Here is a 23,911-nt window from a genome sequence, read left to right as displayed (position 1 = left end):
CAACATATTGCTGTCAAGCACATGTTTGTATGATTAGTGCAATAGCCAGATCATAAAATATGAAAATATAATTATAATGGTATATTTTAATTTTTTTTGTAAAATAATTACAAAAGTGTGATATTTCGCAAGCCGAGGATGTCATGCAAGTTAGCTTACATGGTATTTTTTGGAGCCCACCTCACCGACTATGAGATGCGTCACAGTGTCTGTAAAATTCTTTGCAACTGTTCCACCCATCCGCTGAACCAATCTGTGTATCCTATCCTGGATGGGGAGATGAGGGGAAAATATCAGTTGTGTAAGTTACTGCATAAGTAAAATAAAAGTTGCGTAAAAGTGAGATATACAAGGTCTACCGCAAGCAGCGACTCATATCACCAGATATGGGCGCACCTTCCTAGAATGTTTGGCAGTTAAGGACAACAGATAACTATTCCTAGACCCTAGTCACAATTCGGGGTCATTGTCTTTTTAAATTTTATTTTTATTACATCTTGACACAGGCACGCAACTGGGAAGTAGCCAAAAAAAAGAGGAAGTTCCAAAATGTACAAGAATGTATACAGCGTTTTCTCATTGTCACAATAATGCAGTGTTAAGGAGGAAATCAGCTGAATTGATGAATGGTTGAATGCCTGTTGATAGGGTAGGAACCAGAAATTATCTTAAATTTGTACTTAGGAATCAAGGCAATTTTTCTTTCAAAAAAGGAAAAGCAAGTTTATTAGAAATAACAACCCCACTCTACTGAAAAAATTATTGATACATATATGGTACATTGTAAGTCTATAGCCATACATGTATACATTTCTAGATGTTTCCGAAGTCATTACAGCCTGCTTTTAAGTAAACAGCACAAGTATACAGCAGATACTCACATTTTTGTTTAAGGCAACTAAGAAACTTATGTCCGTTAACAGCCAGTTCACATAGATAACACTTAAAAAAAAAACTTATCTAATTCTCATCTTATATTTCATAACCTTGCTTCGAAACCGACATATTTTCATCCTGTGCCAACACTTTAACCACACACTGTATATTTGCCATTGCCCTGAACATGCTTTGTACTCGCTGCAAAACTCTTATATAAGTATATATATGTTAAATGTAGACAACCTTTGCTGTGACTTACCCTGTGACTCCTCTCAACATTTGAGCAGCTGATAGTAACATTGTGCATACTCATGCTATAGATGGGGTGGTCTACCTTCGGCACAGCCTTGTCATTCTCAAGACACCACAGCACACACTGAGGACCGACAATTCTGAGAAAATGGAATGCACAGCAAGGGTGAATACAGATTGGCATAGATGTCACAAAGATACAGTTTGAAGCAGTTGGTCCTTACACCAAGACATGCATCAGAGTTTTCAGCTACCACTCCAAGACAAGATGAGGAAAGCCTTAGTAAGCTGACCCCAAACCAATTTGGTTTAAGGGGTCTAGATAGAGTCATCTGAGCCAAAAGTTTGAGCGAAGTTTGCGAAAATGTAATTCACAAGTGACAGTCAGTCAGTGAGATAGGTACAAACAGGACTGTAGGCTGGGCCACTGGGACCAGCTCAAATCACCAAATGCCAAGGATTCACATTCTGTTGTGAACTATTGAAATACAAATCAGCATTGTATATCTCTCAAGATATGCCAAGTTTTTCTTGCTTGTGATCAATTCATAAAAGCTAAGGAACTAAACTTCTCATGTTTGTACATTAACCTTAACCCCCTGGGGTATTTTGGCTAGAAACCGGTTGAACGCAGCAACATGCAACACTTGTCAAAATGACAAGCCTGCCCTGTGTAAGTAATATCAATCAGATAAAAAATCTCAAGGCAAAACTTTCTTGGACTCTGTGGTCACCAACTGCAGCAGGATATAACTGTGGCATCATTCAGTGGGACTAACTCTCATTGTTTCAGAATTGGCAGTTTATGCACTGGTGTTGATGGCTCAATGCAGCAAGGTCCCACAGACTTATTACACCTGATGCACTGTGTTGCGTCAGGTGGTGTTTAATACAACATACTTGCTAATTAGCAAAAACAAAAAATGAAAAAGCTCACCTGCAACCCAGTTCCAGGAGATGGTTGAATGCTTCTCCTTCAAACGGGTCACACACATACATGTTGCTGTCTCGCTTTGTTAGATTCATTACTACACTGTCAACGCATCTTTCAGTAGGCAGGCCTGCATTTTTGATTGCCTGTTTAAAAAAGCGAAAAAAAAGCTGTTAACAAAATGGGACTAAAATACTATTGAACTATGCAAGACATATGAAATAGGCAGGCAATAGATTTCTTTCACGGGACGCATCTTTGAGAAAAATTTAACTGCGTCACCAGCGCCATCAGGTGCGTGTGCATGCAAAATGTCCTAAACGCTTGCGTGTTGTTCAAAATTTCTTTGAAATACGGCGCAGCCGATGCACGTCACGCACATTTGAGGCGCCCAAAATGCTGATGCACGTGGCAATCTGTAAGCAAGTGACGTCATTTGAGAGAGACCTATTGTGAAGTCACATAAAAGGACAAAATTCCAAGATTAGTGTTTTGACTTTTAACCCTAATCCTCCTCAATCCTCCAAAGTCCTCCAGGCGGTTTTGGAGGATTGAGGATGAATGGAACATACAATTTTGGGGGAAATGTAGTATCCAGACATTGTGTAAAGTCTTTGGAGAGTGGAGTGGATTTTGAAAGTATTTTCCTACAAAATTGTAAATGTTTTTCAGTCCCAGATTCATATCTTATCAACATTTTTGCAATGAATGACCTTCATTGAGATAATTCATGATGAAGAAAGTGGTGTCAGAATGCAACATTCTTTCCCAATTTCGGAGGATTGTGGAGGATGGAGGGCACATGGAGATTCAGTATCGCTTGATTTTGGAGGATTGAGGATGAATGGTGTTTGAAGAAGAGGATTTTGGAGGATTGAAGCTGACTGCATTTTAAGGTAGGCTGTAGGAAGATTTTTTTCAGGATTGAGTCGGAGGGTATCCATCATTTGAACGTACCTGCAAGTGCACAATTATGGAGGATTTTGGAGGGTTGAGGATGGTTCCTAACAAAAGGGGCTGGGGGTTAGGGTTAAAGCTTGTGTAATAACAATAAAACACAACTTAGTGAATGCATACATACCTCTAGTGCCTTCTTGATCCATTCCTTTCTACAGTTGTTGGTAAGAACCATTCGAATGCAAAAGTCACCTGCCATGACAATGCCTTTCGACACCCAATGGGTGAGCTCTTTCTTAGACTCTTACAAAGAAGCACACCGACTAACTAGGACGGAAAATCCTGTCATGAAAAAAAAAAAAAAAACGGTTTTCTCTCTATGTCCTTTGGAAAAGGCAGACTATAGAGGAGTCAAGGAGTGACATAAAATGAAACCTTCCCATTTAGCTAATCCCTGAACATTTTGCACAGTAGGACCTTTGTAAAATCCCACACTGCAGTATTAACATTGCACTGACCATTTCTTGTACTAAATCTTATTATCTGCCCCTGCCGGCAAGGGGCGGATCTAGCTCTCAGTTTCAGAGACATCAGAAAATCATCAAACTTTCTGAAATAAACTCAAATGTCTAATTTTGCTTGTTACCGAAAAACAGTTTGATGCACAATCTCTTTAAAAGAGATTGTGCAACAAACTGTTTTCTTTCGCCCATATTTTCATCACAATTTGAATTTTGGCCAATAGATATGATTCTCACACACAAAGTTTATCACGTTGCAAGATGCGGGCGCATTTTGGAATGAACGCACGACGACTTGGAATTGCAAAAGTTTTCGAATGACGATGCGTACACTAAAGTAAAAACGTGCATATCCCATTGCTAAAGCCAGGCAGCCGGCAGGGGCCAGTGTTGAAATCATTGGAAAGAATGTGGCAACCTGATGCTGTTTTTTCCTTCATATTATCATCTCAGTGAAGGTCAGTCATTGCAAAAAGGATGATAAGACATGAATCTGGGACTGAGAAACATTTCGAATGTCGTTAGGAAATAGTTACTAACTTAAAAAATTGTCTTGACTCTCCACAGACTTTGTCTTTGTAGTTGTACACAAACAACAACCGGAGTCAGGTTGCAACATTCTTCCCAAATCATTTTGGAATATTATACATCATGTACATGGAGGAATACGGAAAAAATTGTTGCAACCTGACACCCCTTCCACGATTGTGTACTACATGTAAATAAGTAGGCCTATATGGCGAGTCAAGAAAATTTTGTAAGTAGGCCTAGGCCTATTTCCGGAAAGAATGTTGCAACCTGACTGCTGTTTTCTTCATATATCATCTCAATGAAGGTCAGTCATTGCAAAAATGATGATATTGATAAGACATGAATCTGGCACCGACAAACATTTCCAATTTTGTTAGGAAATACTTTAAAAATGTTCTTTCTTGACTCTCCATAGACTTCCTACACCATAATGTACACAACCTGTAAAGTAACGTCAGGTTGCAATATTCTTTCTGTATTTCCTAACAAAATTGGAAATATTTCTCAGTCCCAGATTCATGCCTCATCATGCTCATCTGTTTATCATCATTTTGAAGAAAAAAGTGGCGTCAGGTTGCAACATTTTTTTCAGGAATACCTCTAGCTGGAGTTACCCAGCCCTAAATTTTATCATGGGGTTGTCATTTAGGGCTGGAGGACATTTTTTTCACGCGAACCAGCAGAGTTGGCAGGTCCCAAAAAAAATTTGACGTCACGCGGAAGCGGATTACCCGACGACTGTTTCATGCACGATAACCGGCAAACTTTAGTTGCCGTCCAGTATCGTAGCTATGATGCGAGTGGTAAACCTCAACAGTCGTCGGGTAATCCGCTTCCGCGTGACATCATGCGCCATCAGCCAGCGCAGCCGGCAAGAACGAACTGGTAAACGCGCTGTGCACAAATCCAATTGCGGGCCTCGCCATGACCGCACGGTTGTCGGTTTATGCCTCGTTTTTCACTGCAATTGTACTAGGCTGAATCTTCATCGTGGATCGTTTTTTACTTCAAGGACCTGTGTAATTTGGGTGAGTTCCAGTTGAAATTAGTGTACAACAGGGACAAAATTGCACATTTTCGAAATTTTTTCGAATTTTTTTTGGGACCTGCCAACTCTGCTGGTTCACGTGAAAAATGTCCTCCAGCCCTAAAATAATGACAACCCAATGATAAAATTTAGGGCTGGGTAACTCCAGTTAGAATACCTCTATATAGTATGATTTATTGATTATATTATAATAACCCGCCAAGATCTAGTTAAATGAAAGCATGGCCCTTCACTTCGAAACCGCCCATCCACAGCATGCACGAGGTAAGGTTACCGCTTTACCGCCCCAAACCCATACAGAACATGCATAGCCCGCCTTGCAACAAATCACACGCACACCGTACCTAGTAGTGTGCTTCACTGCAGTGCAGACAGTTAATTTCAGGTCAAGTTGTCATTTCAGAATTAAAAAGAAACCATCTACATTCCTTCAAATATTTTGCAAAACAACACAAACAATTCCATATGATACCTACTCATACAATGACTTGACACATTACACGGCACATGGGTGTCAAATTCGGACCAGCTTATTGCTTGTTAAGTTCACATTTTACGAGTTTTTCTGCTGGAAGTTTTACCAAAGTTCCTAACGCTGAACCACCATTTTATCACTGCATGGTCTGGTTTCCCGCACAGCTAGTAAATCCACGACGCTGATTGGTCAACGTCTGCTGTTCATAATCCGGTGGGAAAAAAGCTCTGGATTTTGACAATCGAATACAAAGAAAGAAATGGCTTTAAAGGGAGTGTACCGCGTTAGAGAATCAATTAAAATCGATCGGCTTGTATACAGGTCAATAAATTTGACCAAAAATCAGGATCATAAAATAGCGCCATTTGAGGAAAGGAAGGTACTAGTGTGTTTTAATTGGGGGGGGGGGGGGGGGGGGAGGGAGGGGGACTGAAAACTTAATGGTTAATTTGAAAGTTTAACGAGTATCACCCGTGCCCGCAATTAATAAAGCGGCTAGAACCTGCAAGCTCCTGACCCAGTGCTCTAACAACTGAGCACCAGTACACTATTCCAGAGGTCAGTGCATGGCGTACCCAGGATTTGGCTTTTGGGGGGGGGGGGCTCGCAATATTTTTTCAATTTGTTTTTAGAAATTAGATTTTTTTTGGGGGGGGGGACGGACTATTTTGACGTTGGTGGCAGCATTTACACATATTACTCGAAAATAGGCCACATAATATCAACACAGTCAACTCACGGGACTAAAAAAAAAAAAATTGACCAAAGAATTTTTTTTTTAAAATTGACAACCTCATGTGGGTTCCCCCCCCCCCCTTGGGTGCGCCACTGCCAGAGATCGCAGGTTCAAATGCCACTCCAGTCAATTTCTTTTTAACCTTTTAATTATTATTATGCACGTAATCAGTTTCCCATTGCGGTTTATTTGAACAAATCTAACGGTTGCTAAATACCAATTCCTTTCGTGAAAAGCTAAACATTTGTTTACTAAGGTCAAATATTTTGGCATCCAAAAGCAGCTCGTCCAAATGTGTGCATAATTGTCCTGAACACACTGTTATTCAGTATTGCTAATTCAATATTAATCTGACTTCCATTTTTTAAAGAGATGCAACAAAATAACTGAATTTGTCCCAGACCAGACTTTCATTGCTTTCTCACGAGATTTTTATCCAAATTCCCCCTCCAGTGCCTACCCCCCCCCCCCAAGTCACCAAACCAAACAATTGAAGATGCAATAAACCAAGAACTTGTCTCTACCTCTGATGTTTATTTTCAGCAAGTAAATGGCACACTACATTCTACACCTAACAACAATATGTTTAGTTTGCAATAAGACTATTCATTAAAATCAACTTGTCTCAGCACAATCACTTCGCTTGAAACTTTAAATGATAAATGTGCCATGTTATACAAATGTTGAAAAAATGTGAGTCTTCCACAAAATGTTAGTAAAGGTGCGAATATATAGGTACATAAGAAAATGTTGTTTTCTAATTGTACAACGCACTGTTTCAGTTTGTTGGATGCATTTTGAGATATTGGAAAACTGTTGTCAATTTTGAAGAAATTACTTCCAAAAAGAATTGCAGTTTCAGTCACAATTATTCTCCTACTGATAAAAGGAAACAAAGTCTGAAATGTCATCGTACATGAGTTTTTATTTCAGGGCAGGTTTTGACATACTGTGACTCTCAAGACTACTTCTTTCATTGTGGGAAATGAACAAAAACAATTCCCCCCACTCTCCACTGTACTCAAAGTGACCATCTTTCATTTCGTTTCTGGTTGCAGAGGGCCAGCCTATAGTCCACTTGGTATCTGACTGACAGACACACACACACACACACTGATTGCCACCGAGTCTGGTTATTTGGCTAGTGAGTGCTATTGTATAGGATTACCCTGTAATAGGCTAAATCTGACCCATTGTGTAAACCAGATGATTGAAGACGTCCATGGAGTAGCAATTCCGAATCCACTGAATGCATTTTTGTGCACTCTGGGACCAGATTTACTAGGCTTGTCTTGTCTCGAGTAACAGAGAAAATGAGTGGCCCATTGACAGATTCCTACAGGGAATTATACTTCTGAAGAACTCCTGGGCATCAACACCCAAGCCAACCCCATGTGGGCAATTTCAAGCATTCATGGGAAACATGTCAAGGGTGGCACTAAGGCTAATCTCAAGGCAACCCAGACCCTGCCCTCCTTGAAAATTCATAGCTCACTTTAACCTCCCAAAACTTCCAACATCTCCTTCCTTCAGACCCTAGCCCCTTAAATGAATATTGTCTGCTGTTTTTCATGAACAAAAAAATAACAAACAAGACAGTTCATTATTCCAAAACAAAGTCATCAAATTAGTTGGGATATAGAATAGCAATTGATACTAAGGCTGTTAAGGCTTTAATGCTCCCCTATCAAACAACTTACGATAGCTCACCATGTATACATATAAATTAAAGATGAACTACACTCAAAACAAAACTGAATGTTTGACAATCTGTCCTTAGTCCCTATTGGCCTGATCTTCATCTTTCTTTTCTTCCACTTTCGGATCATCCTTCTCACATCCCTCTTTCCTGTCATCTACTGCCGATCCTTCTGGTTCCTTGACGTCGTCTCCTTTACTTCCCGTTTCTTCTGGCTTCTTCACTGCCTCATCCTGCGGGGTTCCTAATGTAGATTCTTGAGCATTGCTAGCCTCTTTTGGGGGGACGTCCTCGCCTTCATTGTCCTTCACTACGGCGGCAGGCGACAAGGCAGCTTCCCCTGAAGGCTTACTGGGCTCAGCCTGCTCCGTAGGTAGTTGTTTCTCCTTGTCGTCCGTGGTTGGGAAAGGGTCATCGGGAGATGGTTTGTCCTTATTAAGATCTGATTGCAAATGTAAAAAAGGAAAACTGACTTAAACCTTCCCTCACCACATTGTTTATTGACATGTCTCTCCTCATAATTAGATTATTTGTGAAGTCGCGCAGAAAGCGTGAAAATTGAAAACCGTTGAAAACTCACTTTTTTTCAACCTAGATTTTCACTATCTAGGAGTGATCAAAATCAAAACTTTCTTGTGTAAAGTTTGGTCTTTCTTACTATTTCGTGTGATGTAAAAATCAAGACCATGTCCGCACAAAGAAGCAAGTTGTGCCTATTTTTTGATATCGTCTCTTTTATCAAACTGCAAGCCATTTTACCACCTGACTAAAGGGCACTCCATACCTCAAATTGTGCATGGATACTTCTGAAGCAGTTTTCTCAAATGTTGCCAGGGTAACTCTATGAATAAACTACACACACCACTAGAACAATCTCAAAACACTCTTTCAGCCGGTATATGGTTGATGTATGGGTGGCAAACATACTAACGTGCCAGTTTGCTGAAAAGCAAAAGATATATATATATCTGTTGTGAGGGTGTTCTGTGGATGGTTCCCTTGTTGACAAACACGTCTGTGGTAAGCAGTAGAGGGGTGGTTTCTTATCGACTAAAGTCCCCCATGGTATTGAAAGGGTTAAATTGCATTTGTTTTCTTAATTTAATTTTTAACTGCTTATTTGTGATAACATGAACATTTGACTCATTTCATGAGACACCCACCTTCTTTTTCTACACCATCGGTTGTGGATGGTAGTTCTTTGCTTTCAGAGACAGGTAAGGAGGAGGTCTCATCCTTGGAATCACTGGCTGGTGCGTCAACTTCCATGGCCTCCTCCTTTTGTGAATCTTCTGGTTTCTGCTCTTGCGCCTCTGTGGAAGGGCCACTCGTTGTCGTCTGTGACTCACTGGGAGGCTGTTGGGTTGAACCGATCTGCTGTTCAGTTTGTGGCCCTGTCTGTGACCCTGTGTGTGAACCCATGTGTGTCTCCATGTGGGGCATGGCAGGGGGAAGCACCTGGGTGGGGATCTGCTGCGGGGGTGGTGGGAATGTGGGCAGGAGGGAAGAAGGCGGCACGTTTGGTCGCTGTAGTGCCTGGCTGAGGATGCTTCCCATGGGGGGTGGGGGAGGAGGGAGGGGCAGGTCAGGGGGAGGAAGCTCCTCCCACTTTATCTCCACTTTCTGCTCACAAAGCTGCAGAACAAAATAGTAAACAATTGAATTACAGTGATACAGCAAGACAGAAGACATCCAGAATAGTTTTGCAGCTAAGGGACACATTTTGGTACTCCTCCATTTTGGTACTCCTCCTGATTGTAAAATTTCAGTACATACATTTGCCAAATTTCATCATACTCCATGACATCCATGTTTTTCAGATTAATAATTATAGTAATAATAACAATTAATTTATATTGCGCAGATTCCACATTAGTGTTCAAGTGCGCAGTACATACCTACATACACAATGTCGTAAAAATCTAACTATCCAGATACCATTAAAATTCACAAGTGGAATTAAAATACCAGTACCCAAATAAACAATTAAATACACAAATATCCATTAAAATACACAATTATCAAATATTATTGCAAGCAAAGCAGAACAGAGTTATTTAAAAGCGGCCATAGAAAGGTGTGTTTTTAGTTTAGTTTTAAAAATTGAAAGAGACTGAGAGATGTTTGAATTTCATGTGGCAGTTGATTCCATAAATGAGGTGTTACAGAGGAAAAAGCTGTACATCCCAATGTGTGCAGCATTCTTCCTGGTGGGTTCGCTAACTTTAGTGAAGTGTTTGACCGCAAGGAATAATGAGAATGAGTTTTAATGCGTAACAGATCAGTAATATAGTTAGGTGCCTTGCCATGAAGAGCTTTGAATGTAAGCAGGAGTACTTTATATTGAATACGAAAACAAATCGGTAACCAGTGCAATTGATGAAGAAATGGTGTTATGTAATTCTAGCGTGATGCCCCATGTACAAGCCTGGCAGCTGCATTCTGAACTCTTTGCAGTTTGGCCAGTTGTGTATTCGGAAGACCATAAAATAAACTATTGCAGATTCCAAAGCCACCGTGCTCAATTCAACAAGATTCTGCATAATTCCAATAAACCCTTGAGGCTTAGGGTATAATGCATTTTTTCCCAAATTTTTTTTGAATTGGGGGCTGGGGTGGGGACACCACATTTGGGGCAATGTTTTTCTACGTAAATCCTAAAACAAACTGGTTTTGTGACAGAAACTAACAGCCCTTCAATTTCCACCATATCAAATAATATTGCAAATTGATGACAGCATGGAAGATGAATATTTGTACTCAGCTTCCAATTAACTGACAATGCACAGGAGATTTTGGTGAAAAAAAACCAAAGATTAAAAAAATTAGTAGGCAGTGCATCTACACAAGTGAAATGAAATAATTTCTCTCCTCTGAAGATTCCATTTCTTTAAACTAAAATAAAACAACAAAGGAAAGCTTCATAATAGTATAATTTTATTGTTATGCACACAGTTAGTTCTAAAAAAGTGAATATATACTTTCAAACTTGTTCCATGTTTGTTCCATATTTGAGACTTTCAAGAGTATCAGAAGATTTATCAAGAATGTAAAAGAAGATTTATCAAGAATTTAAAAGAAGATTTATCAAGAATGTAAAATAACCAACCTTTTTCATGGCCGCGTGGAACTGATCGCTGGTTTCATGGAATTTTCTCTTTTTATATTCATGTTTCTCCTCAATCTGTTGCAACTCGTTCTCTAGTTTTTTCTGCAATAAAATGCCAGGTACAAAAATTAGAAAGATGTAATTTCAGTACGGTTATGTATCAACCTTAACCATGCCAGATGCAACATAGTGAATCAGTTGTAAAAGTCTGTCGGACCCTCCTGCATTGAGCCATCAACACCAGTGAATAAATGGCCAATTTTGAAACGATGAGAGCTACCGTAGTCCCATTCAACAATGCCAGTTGTATTCTGCTGCAGTTGGTGACCACAGACTCTGAGGCAGTTTGGCTTTGAGACTTTTTGACCTGATGGATATTGCGACACTGAGCAGACTTGCGTCATTACAGTTCCAACACATTGACCATAGTCCAACTATGAGTAAACCTTTTGTGAATTCAGCATTACTAAATTAAAATAAATGCCCACTGAGATACTAGAAACACATATTGTCTGAAAGTTGCAAATCCCAGAAAATGGCTACTCATGAATGGCTAGTTCCACTTTTATATATAAATGGCCAGAAAAAAAGATAGCAAAAAGGACATGGATTTCTATTACTTCAACCCACCTGATGCACCATAAGGGATTGGACCTGTCTCTTCAACACCTGCATACGCGACTCAGTCACCACAGAGCGAGGGTCTGGTACAGCAGCATCACTGAAGATATCATTGACGAAGCGATGGTTGCGTTGGTAGCGGGCTGCTGCAATGTGCTTGACAGAGAACCCATCGTCTTGGTCTATAAAACAAACCCCAAAAGGAAAGAAAACATCATTTTGGTTGCTAATGCACAACCGAACACCGATCCAACTAATAGATGAAAATGCATTACAAGTTTGTTGTGATCTTTTTAGTGGAAAAAGTTGTGGTCTCTACAGTAAAAAAAATAGTTTAGTTGCGTCAACAGCAAAGTGCATGTACACTGAACATCATGGTGGTTGAGTGGTTAAGACATCTGCACTACTGAGCAGGAGATTGCAGGTTAAAGTCCCACATGAGAAAGTCTGAAAATAGCCTAAAATTCTTTCATGATGGCAGATGGAGATCTATTGTCTGAGATCTACCATCATTGGCCTCGTGACCTATGACATAGGGGTCAACTTAATTGAAATAACAACACAAGAGTAGGATATTAGGGCTATGCATTTTTATATAATTTAGTACTCTATCATTCTAAATTGGACTTTATCGAATGTTCCAAAATTTGAAAGAGCTGGTCAAGTTTAGCTTGCAACAGCCTGAACTGGCCATCGATCAGGATTTGCTTGCTCCTGCGGTTGTCAAAAACTGAAAAAGATCTCATTATAGTAATGTAAAGATGAGCTAGTGCAGTGGCTGATATTTGACCAATTTTAAAGAAGAAATTTGAGCTTATATTGCTCATGGAAGCTTCAAAATCATGAGCAAAAGTGGATAAGACACAAGTGTGGTATTTGACAAACAATAAAACCACTCAAGGACAACACTGTAGATTTTTTCATCATCTCCTCAAGACCTCTCTCATTTTTTAATATTGAGTAAAAAATAAAATCTAATTCGGAAATTCGGTAGATAATTAAATACGATATGAGGTCAGGTTTCCTGTTTACACTAGAGCAATCTTATGAAGCTTGCACAACAGCACACAGATGACAGTGCTTCATAGCCTTATGTCAGTAAAGGGTGAAAATCAATATAAATAGCATTATACATTTTCTTCTCATGAAAATATCTTTTCACAATCATGGCCGATAAACTCAAAAATCCACATTGACATCTTTGTTTCAACAAAGATTTAACAAAGAATTTAACAAATGCAAGAATTGAACCTGCGAGCTCTATAGCACCATATCAGCGTTTTTTGGGAGTGCCTTTGTTCATATCACTAGACAGAAGCCATTCATTGGTGGCCATGTGGCGGAGGATCACAAAGAAATGCAGAATGCCTGGTAACCAAGTCAATCCCCTTTGTGGTATTTTTTTCAGAATTCTGTTTAATAAATTTGAGTTGACCACACTGAGAAGAAACCACAGATGACCCCCATCTGAATGCAGAGACTATTATGAGGTATCTTGCTTGGAAAATCAGCTACAAAACAAGTCAAGAAAGTTGAAGAAGTTACCTTCTTCATCTTCGGCTGGTTGGATGCTCATCCTAGGCTCTGGCTTGGGTCTTGGCTCCTTTGCCTCCTGGTCTTGCTGCTGTTGAACTGTCATGCACAAGAAAAATGTGACCCAATCCTGTGAAACTACTCTCACACAATTTTTTTAATTAGTTTTTCACATAGTTTGACACCTTGAAATATATGTGGGTGAAAAGGTTGACTGTTCCTATAAATTTCCATTCGATGAGATTGTGTTATAAGGGATATTAACACTAACTGTCTAGGTCCTTTTGACTAGGATGCACCCTTAATCCTTAAAAATCCCCAAACTTCCTGCATATAAAAATTGGATGTGCATGTATAGTCTCATCCGTTATTTCAATATCAACAATAATCAATAATTTGTCAAATAATCAGCAGTGTCAAAAACCAGCAAACCACTGGTTTAGTCTAATAACAGTCTTAAGAACACATTCTAAACCACACGGCTTTATCTTCTTTTTTTGGCCTCCTTTTTTTTTGAGGGGGGGGGGGGGAGCATTTTTTTTTACCTTTTCCTTTAGCCACAACCCAAGCTTGGTAGGCAGGGGAGTTGTGATAAATCTTCATGTTGTTGGTATATTCAGCCTGTTGGGAGAATTAACCATTCAGAAGTTAATGCTTGAGCAACTGCAAAGTTCATCCATAAGTCTATGGCTTGAGCATTATCAACAGGTACATAATAATTTAAACGGGAATTTACTCGTTGGTGAGATGAAAACTTTTATACTGGGTTTTGCACTTGACACACCAAACATTAAAAGCAGTGTTCAGGGATCCCATGCATACAGTACAGTCCAATAGAATGTAAACTGGAAGATTATCATTGCCAAAATATTACACACAAGCTGGTTTACCCGATCATAGATCGGGTAGGGCGTAGTGTTGGGGATGAAAATGTGGGGAGTTTAATGTAAATGGGGGATATAGTTGGGGAGACATGCAGTTAAAGAATAGCAATTTCTGTGCTGTGATCTGAGGCAATTTCTGATCACTAAAACCAATTTGAGCAAAAGATCATCTGTGAAAGTTTTGAGTTTTGAGTAATTGAATCAGCTACATGTATTCTGAGCAAAAGAATCATTATTGTAGGCTACAATATTTTTATTCGGGGAAGAAAAAGTGTGTGTGGGGGGGGGGGGGGAGACCAAACAATGTGCCCCCTCAAAATGTGTGTGTGTGGGGGGGGGGGGGGTCCCCCTGTCCCCCGTCGATTTACGCACATGATAATTATGTACCATGGCAACTGTCTGTAAATGTTGCCGTTGGTCTGTTAAATTGGCTTTTTGTGAGGCAGTCGCATTTGGAAAACGTAGTGAAAAGGTTACTGTAGTATACAGGCGAAGGCTGGTTGTACAGTTTGGCAATAAATCATAATGCAATAAAACGTGAAGGTGTCACTTAAAATGAAAATGTTGAGTGTTACCATAAAATTACAAACGGTCCGAATCATGGAGGAAGGTCATAATTAAGTTTCAGTATTGGACTCTTCAACAAACGTAAACTTGAACTTCTTACAATTTGCGAGACCGTCTGCGATTCAACTTTTATTCAAGTTGGTTGAACCATCTACATATAAGAGCAAGTTTTACTCGGCCTCCGAGAAATGTTTGTTTCTGAAAGGATCCGAGACCGCGGCTTCACGTCCGTGGAAAAATGTGGGTGTCTTCCGCCGGGTCGGACACTTTTTCGTCGATTTTTTTGTGACTTCGTTTAAGATCGCGATATTTGAAGCAATGCATCGATCCTTCGTTGATTGACCCCACTGCAAACAGGCCCCCGAAGTTATAACGCGACACTGAATTATACGTGGCGGGCAGCGAACTCACAACGCTCAGCCTTGGTGGTGGAAGCATTCCTCCATGGTGGAAGCATGGAGCTGTAAACACATTATGGAAGCAACAGCACTCTATCACGCGACGTCACATGCTTGCGCTTCAAATAGCGAGCACCGTAGACCCAACCTCGTTTGCAGGGTGTGGAGCTCGTTTGCAGGGTGTGGAGCAGGCTGCAGTACGCGTTGCCATCGACAGTTTTGCATAGCCCGGAAATACTATGCAGTGAAGACTTTCGATTGGTCAGACCGCGCAACGGCATACTAATGTGTAGTCCTTCTGAGTATTCGTTGTACTCGGCGCAGGGGCGGCAAGCAAAGCACAGGAAACAATAGGGACACTTGGTGGCCACGCACCATGGAGAAAAAATATTTTGCCAAGGTCACCCCATACTACCATTTTGTGAACACTTTTGCATAACGGCTGAGTAGAACACGTAAACAAAACCCCTACGTTGACCTCGCTGACCTCGCACAGTCTAGACTTGCAGAAAAGCAAGCACAGGGGGCGGCCAGGCAGTCAACGTGAAAGCGCACACGACGGCAAATTCCTGCGCAAAACGCAGTCACGAAAAATCGACGAAACGGATCGCCGGTCCGTACCGGAAAATTAGGACGACACGAAGCGTCCGACCCGGCGGAAGACACCCTCCGCATTTTTCCACGGACGTGGAGCGATTTTGGCGCCGCGGGAGCCCGCGGTCTTGGATCCTTTCAGGAGTAAACATCGTCTCGGGGGCGAGTAAACTTCTCTCTTATATATATAGATTATCTCGTATGGGCTGCACAGGATTCCATGACTTTTCCAGATTTATTTTCTAGGAATATCAATTTTCAATGACTCGTTGTAAACTAACAAATTCCACAACTTATTCATGCCTTTTCCATTACAGCTTTTAATTCTAGCATTTGTTCATGAATGTGGGAACCTTAAGTGTATGCTCAGTATTGTCTGTGAGCTTACACCTTATGCATACTTCGCTCCATTTTATTCAAGGAAATTGTATGCAAAAATATCTCCCTCAAAAATATTTTCCAGAAAATTGTCTCTAGTAAAGGTTAAAGTGTAGCGGGCGAGGCAAAGCCTCAAAATTTGTTACCTTTTCATTTTCGTAGTCCTCCGTGAAGACCTGCTTCTGTTCCTCTGGCAACTCTCGCCACATCTGGCCGATGATTTTACCAATCTCCCACAGCTTGAGGTCGCCATTCTCCTGCTTGACTTTGTCCCAGACGCTGCGGCTGTAGCGCATGTAAGGCATGAGGGGCTTGTCTGGAGGCTTTGGGGGCTTGGGAATGCGGGTCTCATGACTCGACTAAATGGTGAGGTAGACAACTCTTATTATGATAGATTCAAGGACTATTAGTTTACCACAGGCTTCTTGAGATATAGTAAACACAATAGGAGTCATTTGGTTTGGTCAATTTGATTAAATACAAGAGTCTACCCTAACCAAATAGTGTCCTCCTATTGTATCCACCTTGTCTCAACACGGCTATTCCAGGAGTTAATGTCTGAGTTTTGCAAACTAGCCTTATGATAGCTATAGATACATCTGAGCATACAATGGTCCCCTGTGATGCCAGACGTATTATATTATTTTGGATGAACCTAACCCTAACTTCCTAGGGGGTGTGCAAAATCATATTACAATTGGAGGATTCAGGAATTTTAGGGCTATGAATTGTAAGGATTTTAGAATTGATAACATTTGATAAATTACTATATTTAATGTTAATATGATACCTGTAAGTGGCGGTTAACCGCTGTTGGTCTCATAAAATAAATGAATAAATAAAGAAAGAAGTATCTCAGTTGTTAGTACCTACATGTGTATGAGTGTAAGGACAAACAGGCATGAAGCTTAATGACTTCGTGCTTGGTCAGGATCAAGGCTTCACGTTTAGTATATCCAGGGTTTTGTGATCAAAGAACGTGTATCACCTGCTAAAGCACAATAGTTGGTGCATTATAACCACTTTCAAAAGCCTCAGTGGGAGGGAAATATCCTGTGCGCGTACTGATTGAGGCACATATGGTGTGAAGGGTGCATTTTACATCTGAATGTGTGCAGTGTGCACAAACCCACAGAGTCTCCACGTGGGCATCAGGCTTGTCGGTGATGCATTCAAATGTCCTTTCCAGTGATCTCATCAAACCCTTTGAAACCAGTGAGAGGGTAGTTGTGTAGGAATTCCAGATGGGACTTACAGATTTTCCAGGGCTGCCAATCTTGCCTGCATTGAAGGATGGGTAGTTAGCAACCACTGGCTGGGAAGGTGTGGAGGAATGTGAGCGGCCATGGGCTAAGGGAGAAATAAGGACCAATATATATACATGTATATGTAAGTAAACATGGACTCCATTGATGCATGAGAACTTGGGATGAGAGCCTTTGGGCATGAGTGGCCGGCCCAGGGCACGCATTGACTGGTTTGTGGATCCCGAGGGAAGGATCCAGCATTAGCGTCTGATATTATGCTAAGACCAGCAACCAGTCTTTGCAAAGGCACAACATTTAAAAATGATGTGTAACTTACCTCTTTAAGCCCAAAAATCCTCATTAACCAAATATTTATAGGATGAAACAACAATGATGACAAAACACAACACACAACTGGAGTTAAAGCAACATTGCCGCAATAATTAATGCCACATTGTGCCATGAATGTACTTTGACTGCATTGGTTTGCACCACATTAACTTGAAAATGGGTAAGAAAGTCATATATTCTGTCAAAAAAATGTGTTGTTAAAAATCATTTCAACTTGTATTAGGCCCTATCAGAATTTAAAGGAAGAGTGCTTGAGGGTTGCACAAGTCATTTAGGAATGACAAAGACTGTTCAAGAAAAGAACCCCCCAAAAAAGTGGTTCTGAACTACACTATCCTCACCATGGTTGAATACATCAATAATATTATTAATAATTCACAGTGTTTATGTAAGGACCTTAAGCCCTGTCCGCACTGAACTTTTTTTGGTAAAACTAACCAAGACTATGGGAACTTTTCCCATTTTAAGTCCAGTGCGGACAGCCTGGGACGTTTTCCTCTCAGTTACTTTTCCTGAGTCCAGCGGTTACTTCTACTGGCCAACTGCTGCCCAGGAAAACTTACCGAGTGCCCAGAAAAACTGACCAGGTCACTTGTGTTTACAAAACGCGACTCATTATCATAAGCGATGCATCGCGCGCGCTCGGTAACAGAATCGCACTCGGGATACGGGGACCATCGAATGTACGCTGGGCATGAAGAAGAAATCACGTCGTTCAAACGTTAACACGAGTCGGAAATTTAACGTGTTCAAGATCGCGAGGGGAGCTCTCAGAATTGAACGGGGAATTTCACTTTTTTTCCGGATCATAAGTAAACTTCAGAACAACCATCTTAATCATCGATGTCTACTTGTACCTCAGGTGGCATATCTAGTAATTTGGAGGCCGTTTTGAAGGTGAAATCTGATGTTTTTTGTTGGAAAATGTTGGTTTTTGGGACAGTGACAGGGTTATGTTGTCCAGCTCGCACTCTTGGACCTTACTATCGCCAGACCATGTCCGAATGTTAAAAAAGGCAATAAGTTGGGTCCAAGTTACTCGGACTACGCTGGAAGTAGCAAAGGCGAAACGTTACAAACTTACATGGAGGCGGTGTTCCTACACTCCCATGCCCAGCTGAAAATGCACGTCTTAGCTGGGAAGACATGCTTCAAATCTTGTGATTTTCGGGAATCAGTGACAGTGGGGATGAACAATCTTGATAAACTGCCGATGGGGGCGTCCTCTTGCAACACCGGCAGGCCTATTTCGAAGACGTCTGATGTTTTTAATGGATACAAAATCGATGTAACAGTTTAATAAGACACTTAAAGTGGTGCATTTAAACAGTAAATTCAACTCCAACTTTGGATAAATTAAACATTAAACAGTGATAATACATTGACAAAGGAACTTACGATAAATACAACAAAGAAGACCCGAACACACGGAAATGGGTCAACTCGTACCCGAGTTAACTCGTACCAGAGTCAACTCGTACCCCAAAATTGACACCCAAGTCAAGTCGTACCCGAGTTAGGTCGTACCCGAGTCAAGTCGTACCCCAGTCAAGTCGTACCCGAGTCAAGTCGTACCCGAGTTGACTCGTACCCGAGTCAACTCGTACCCGCAGCTCAAAATAGTTGCCTATTTCCGAAAAGAAAATCAGTGAAACGAACGGAAGATCGGAGGGATATGGCCGGTTAACGGTTGTCCGTGCACGGTGACATCGTTTGTGCCGAGCCTGTGCGCGCACTCGCCGGTCCACGTGGTCGTCCGTGCACGGTGACATCGTTTTTGCCGGGCCTCTTGCACTTGAATTACAATTTGCTAATGTCAAACAATCTTTCACACCCAAGGATCAACTAACAAATTGGTCCCCTAAAACTTATAGAAAGAGCATCTCTGAATGAAACGAGCCACCATTTTCCTTTATCGTGTTTACTTCCTTGATGCCTCAAATGTAAACAAATAATTAAAAATCCTACATTTCTGTTACCCAAATAATATTCTAGTTGAACTTATCGCAGAAACTTTATTTAAGCTGCACAAGATTTTTTTACGACATTTACCGAACTAATTGTACAAAAAATGACCAACATATTAAAGAATCATTATAAATTAAATAACGATGTCCGTGTGACTCTTTTAAGTTTCCTGTAATATATTTTCTCTTCAGATTTGTACTGTCAGGGCCCCCAATCTTCCCAAAGAGATTTGTGCCATGTGCAGTTTTTATTCAATAAATGATGCCAAAAATGGAGTGAGTGAACGTTGAAAAATATTACTTTCACATTACAAAATTCTTTTTTTAATAGCAGCTTTCTTTTAAAAAAAAAGGTCTTAAAAATTAAATTCGTAAAAAGAAAACTATGCCCTTAAAACACGTTCGACCGAACAAAAAAAAGACGTAGCAGTTCGCACAGTCACTCCGCAATCTCAGTGATCCAGGGTCTCTGAAAAAGAAAGAAAAAAACATCATTACTAAGAGAAAATACTACACAAATTTTAAAATAACACATCTGATGATCTGGATGAAAAGTGAAATTTACCGTTTATCAGCGAGGGCTCCGTCGACTCGCGAGTACCACACTGATGCCGTTTTGAAAATGTTCTCCGCCCGGTACCCGTCCGTTCGCGATGAAGCCCTTGCCGATGGACGGTACATTTTCCCTTTTCATCCAGACTCTGATCAACATTTGATACCACCGCCTTCAACTAATCCTTGAACTTTATTTGTATTTCTGGCGGCGTAACTACTATTTCTCAGTCGCCGTTTTTGAGGGTAAAATCGGAAGTTTTGTTAACCATCCATCCGTACTTCCAAACTAAAAAAGGAGGGGAGTACGAGTTGACCTGGGTGCGAGTTAACCCGGGTACGAGTTGACTCGGGTACGAGTTAACCTGGGTACGAGTTAACTCGGGTACGAGTTAACCTGGGTACGAGTTGACTCGGGTACGAGTTGACTCGAGTACGAGTTGACTCGGGTACGAGTTAACTCGGGTACGAGTTGACCCAAAATCGAACACACAGCTCAGCCACCTAGTGCATAATTTTGTAGACTGGTATCAGTACTACATGTACTAATATGCTTGTTTAACGACTCGACTCGACGTTGTGCACATGTAATATTCACAGCTGATGCATGATGCACACAATGCGCGATGAACGTGTGCGGTCTTTGGCGGAAGAGGCCGCGACTAGACTAATTCGCGGAACATCGACCTCTGACCTTTTGCTATTTTAGCGCTTGCATTTTTCTTGGTTTGAAAACCCTCTGGAAAAAGAATGTCTGATACCAAAAACTTTTTAACGAAGCCCAGTACATGTACATTACAGTGAGTCTACTCAGTCTAGTATAGCATGGACCTAATTATGCTACCTTTAAAGGAGCACTCCGGCTTTAGAGTTTATTGTGTAGCTGAATACTTTAGGGATGTAAAAGTAGGATAGGAAAGAAAGTGCCTGCAATTAGTATTCACAAAAAAATGAACAAGTCTTGAACACATCATTTACTTTAAGACAACAATTTTGACGAGCAAGTAGCTTCCTTTGCAACTAGGCTTTCATACAAAATACATTTTCAACAAACAGAAAACAAGAATTCTTTAAGTTGACACTGAAAGCTTTATCAAAGTGACTTACATAAAAAGGAGATGCAATTATTGATTTCCAATCACTTTATTGTTAGTATAAAGGGAATCGTTCTATTTTTACACAACTGATTTACTGGTTTGAAACTCAAAGTCACAGAAGATGAGCCAATTAAGTGTGAAAAGTCTTAGGGCAGCCCATCCCTATATGAAAAACAAGTTGTAAATTCATCACGGGTGTATGCAGTTTCAATCGTCGTCTTGTCAAACTCCAGGTACAAACTATTCAAATCACTTTCCCTTGTTATCAGACTTACAACTTGTCTTGCTCACGTATGATTTACTTTAATATACATGTAACTCTTCAAAAAAAGGAAATATATAATCATGAAGCTATAAAACTCCATGATATACAATCAAGATGGTGTCCAACAAATTTGTTTTCTGCATCAAATTTTGAACTTGCATCTTTTATTTTGATGTTAAACCTTTTTTTGTCTTTAGGCAGCTGCAAACCCTAGAAAAGGGGCTTGGGCTGCTTTTACACAGACAGATCAGCCATGCAAGTATAAACTGGTTCCGTACTATGTAACCGATTGTTATGAAAAGGTTGCAACCAACTATTTTATAACAGTGTGGAACAAACATTTTGTTCGATGTCTCATTTAAAAGTGAATAACTTTTATATTTCTAGAAAACAGAACACTTTTGAGGGGGAGGGGTGAGGCAAAAACTTAGTGTAGAAAGTACATTTATATTTTGTCTGAGAAATCTGGAAGAAAAAATCACACACAAAACAGAACCGACAGGTTTCAAAGTTGATTGACATTCCATTTTTCATATTTTTAATAATTATATGGCATAACTTCAAAGCAAAGTACAAATAATATATCAGAGAACTGATAAATTATTATTATCGATTTCATGGTTTGGTATTTAATAATGGTGCCAACATATTGACAGTGATCAAAAGTCCCACAAATGGTGGATCTAACCAAATCTAAAATTTACATTCATGTTTAGGTCCATGTTTGACAGATGGCATAAATAAAGACATTTAAAGTGAGAAGATAAAGGATCTTTTGAGTGAGTTGTATGTGCCAACACAAATATAATTGAAAAATTTTAATTAACAAAAATAGCAGACAGTTGAGAAATATTATTCAGAAAAAAAATATATTGCACCTTGCAGGCACAGTGCCAGACTAAACAAAACTCTAATATTTGATTGAGGCATGGAGCTATAGACCTTTATCATGCTGCCACCATTTCAGTCATGTTCCCTGTATCCAGTAACAGTACTGAATGATAATGATTTTGTGCAAAAAGGAACCAGACTTTTCTTCCTTCCAGCCTCGCTTTGGTTACGTTGATTTGAATGGGAAAATAACGACTGACCATAACATGACAATGGTCTATTGCTTAATAGCTCCATGATTGAGACGTTTGGGGAGAACATGATTGAGGCATGTATGGGGAGAACAGGTCTGGGAGTGATTCTTAGTAATTGACATGTATATAGAGGTGCATGAAAGTCAATATGAGAAAATTGTTTCAATAATGGCACACATGTACATGTAACAGCAGGTGTTTTTTCCCTATTTTTCTTATACTTGTGAGTTGTAACAGAAACAAAACTCATCCAATTAATTAAATAACAATTTACATACATTTTAAATAATTTAATATAGAATCAACAACAACAAATGGATGATGATGAATTTGAATGACAAGCACTTCATGTGTGCATCCATTACCATGAAATTAAATTCCAATACAACTGCATTATCAAATAAACAAAGTATTTGTTTTAAAGTATTCAATAATAATAAAATTAAGTTGGATCAAACAGAAACTGAACACTGTCTATTCCATTTAATTCCATTACCCTAATTTAAATCTTGTATGAAGCCATGGCAACTGCCTGAAAATTTACCCATATTTAGCACTGAAAATAACTTTACTTTTTAACATCCTTTAAAAGACCACGTTACATACAACATTTGCTTTTGCTGTAATTTTCAGAAATGGATGAATTTGGGGCTTAGTGTTTTGGGGCTTAGTGTTTTATAATATTGTTACACTGCCTAGTTTGAAGTGTTGTGTTCGTAGATGCCGGAAAAACCAAGAAAAACAATTATGTTCCTGAAGTCTGGTTCCCCGACCTCACTTAAGATGAAACAGAGCAATTTATAGACGTTGGGGAATTGTAAGGTCAGGGATCCAGTCTAGCTGGCTTGTACCAGTTCATAGGTGTGTAATCGATTGCAAACAAAATGCAGACTAACTATATTTGGTAAATTGGGGGCACTATTTTTAAAAAGCCAATTTTTTCCAACACTGGTCCGTCGACCAATCATGCTGGTCTGCAGACATAATGGGCAGGCATCATTTGCTAAACGTTACAAAATTAAACGCAAAGTCACATCCCTAGTTCATACATCTTCGAAGTAGAAAAGTCAAATGTTTGTTTCAGGTTATTTTGACCCAGTAAAAAGTGAGTATAAGAAAGATTTTAGTTTGAAGTACAATTTAACCACAAAAGCCATATTTGAGGTTATGCGGGAATTACAATGACGTCATGTTCATGGTGCAGTCAGTAAAAAAGTTGATGCAATTTAGAAAATGAAATTTAAAAAAAAAAGATACATATCCTCAAAATATGACCAATTTTATTTCTTTGCTC

At 39.9% G+C, this 23,911-nt stretch overlaps 2 protein-coding genes across 4 annotated transcripts in view; both read right to left on the bottom strand.

Annotated features, from left to right (window-relative positions):
- LOC119729890 (DNA topoisomerase 2-binding protein 1-like) overlaps positions 1-5,700 on the bottom strand; it is a 30,848-nt gene extending 25,148 nt beyond the window's left edge. For 2 of the 3 annotated variants that reach the window (XM_038202685.1, XM_038202686.1), the window contains exons 1-5: positions 5,536-5,700; positions 3,144-3,301; positions 2,069-2,208; positions 1,139-1,271; positions 160-267 (exon numbers count right to left, since the gene is read on the bottom strand). In XM_038202685.1, the coding sequence (XP_038058613.1) occupies positions 160-267; positions 1,139-1,271; positions 2,069-2,208; positions 3,144-3,218 (456 nt within the window). In that variant the 5' untranslated portion in view covers positions 3,219-3,301; positions 5,536-5,700. Of the gene's footprint in view, positions 1-159; positions 268-1,138; positions 1,272-2,068; positions 2,209-3,143; positions 3,302-5,531 lie in introns of all 3 variants that reach the window. The other variant, XM_038202687.1, reaches the window with a different exon arrangement.
- Positions 5,701-6,784: 1,084 nt separating this feature from the next.
- On the bottom strand, positions 6,785-19,082 carry LOC119729889 (SWI/SNF-related matrix-associated actin-dependent regulator of chromatin subfamily E member 1-like). Its single transcript, XM_038202684.1, has 10 exons — positions 19,050-19,082; positions 18,736-18,910; positions 17,309-17,403; positions 16,200-16,412; positions 13,778-13,853; positions 13,245-13,331; positions 11,709-11,881; positions 11,079-11,180; positions 9,133-9,604; positions 6,785-8,411 (listed from the first exon to the last, which is right to left on the bottom strand). Exons 2-10 carry the CDS (start codon positions 18,797-18,799, stop codon positions 8,047-8,049), a joined length of 1,647 nt encoding a protein of 548 aa, XP_038058612.1. The 5' UTR covers positions 18,800-18,910; positions 19,050-19,082; the 3' UTR covers positions 6,785-8,046.
- Between the last annotated feature and the right edge of the window lie 4,829 nt (positions 19,083-23,911).

This window comes from Patiria miniata, unplaced genomic scaffold, assembly GCF_015706575.1.
Source record: "Patiria miniata isolate m_02_andy unplaced genomic scaffold, ASM1570657v1 HiC_scaffold_21, whole genome shotgun sequence".
NCBI lineage: Eukaryota > Metazoa > Echinodermata > Asteroidea > Valvatida > Asterinidae > Patiria > Patiria miniata.
The sequence above is the reverse complement of the archived record's forward strand: the minus strand, read 5'-3'. Positions and strand labels throughout refer to the sequence as shown.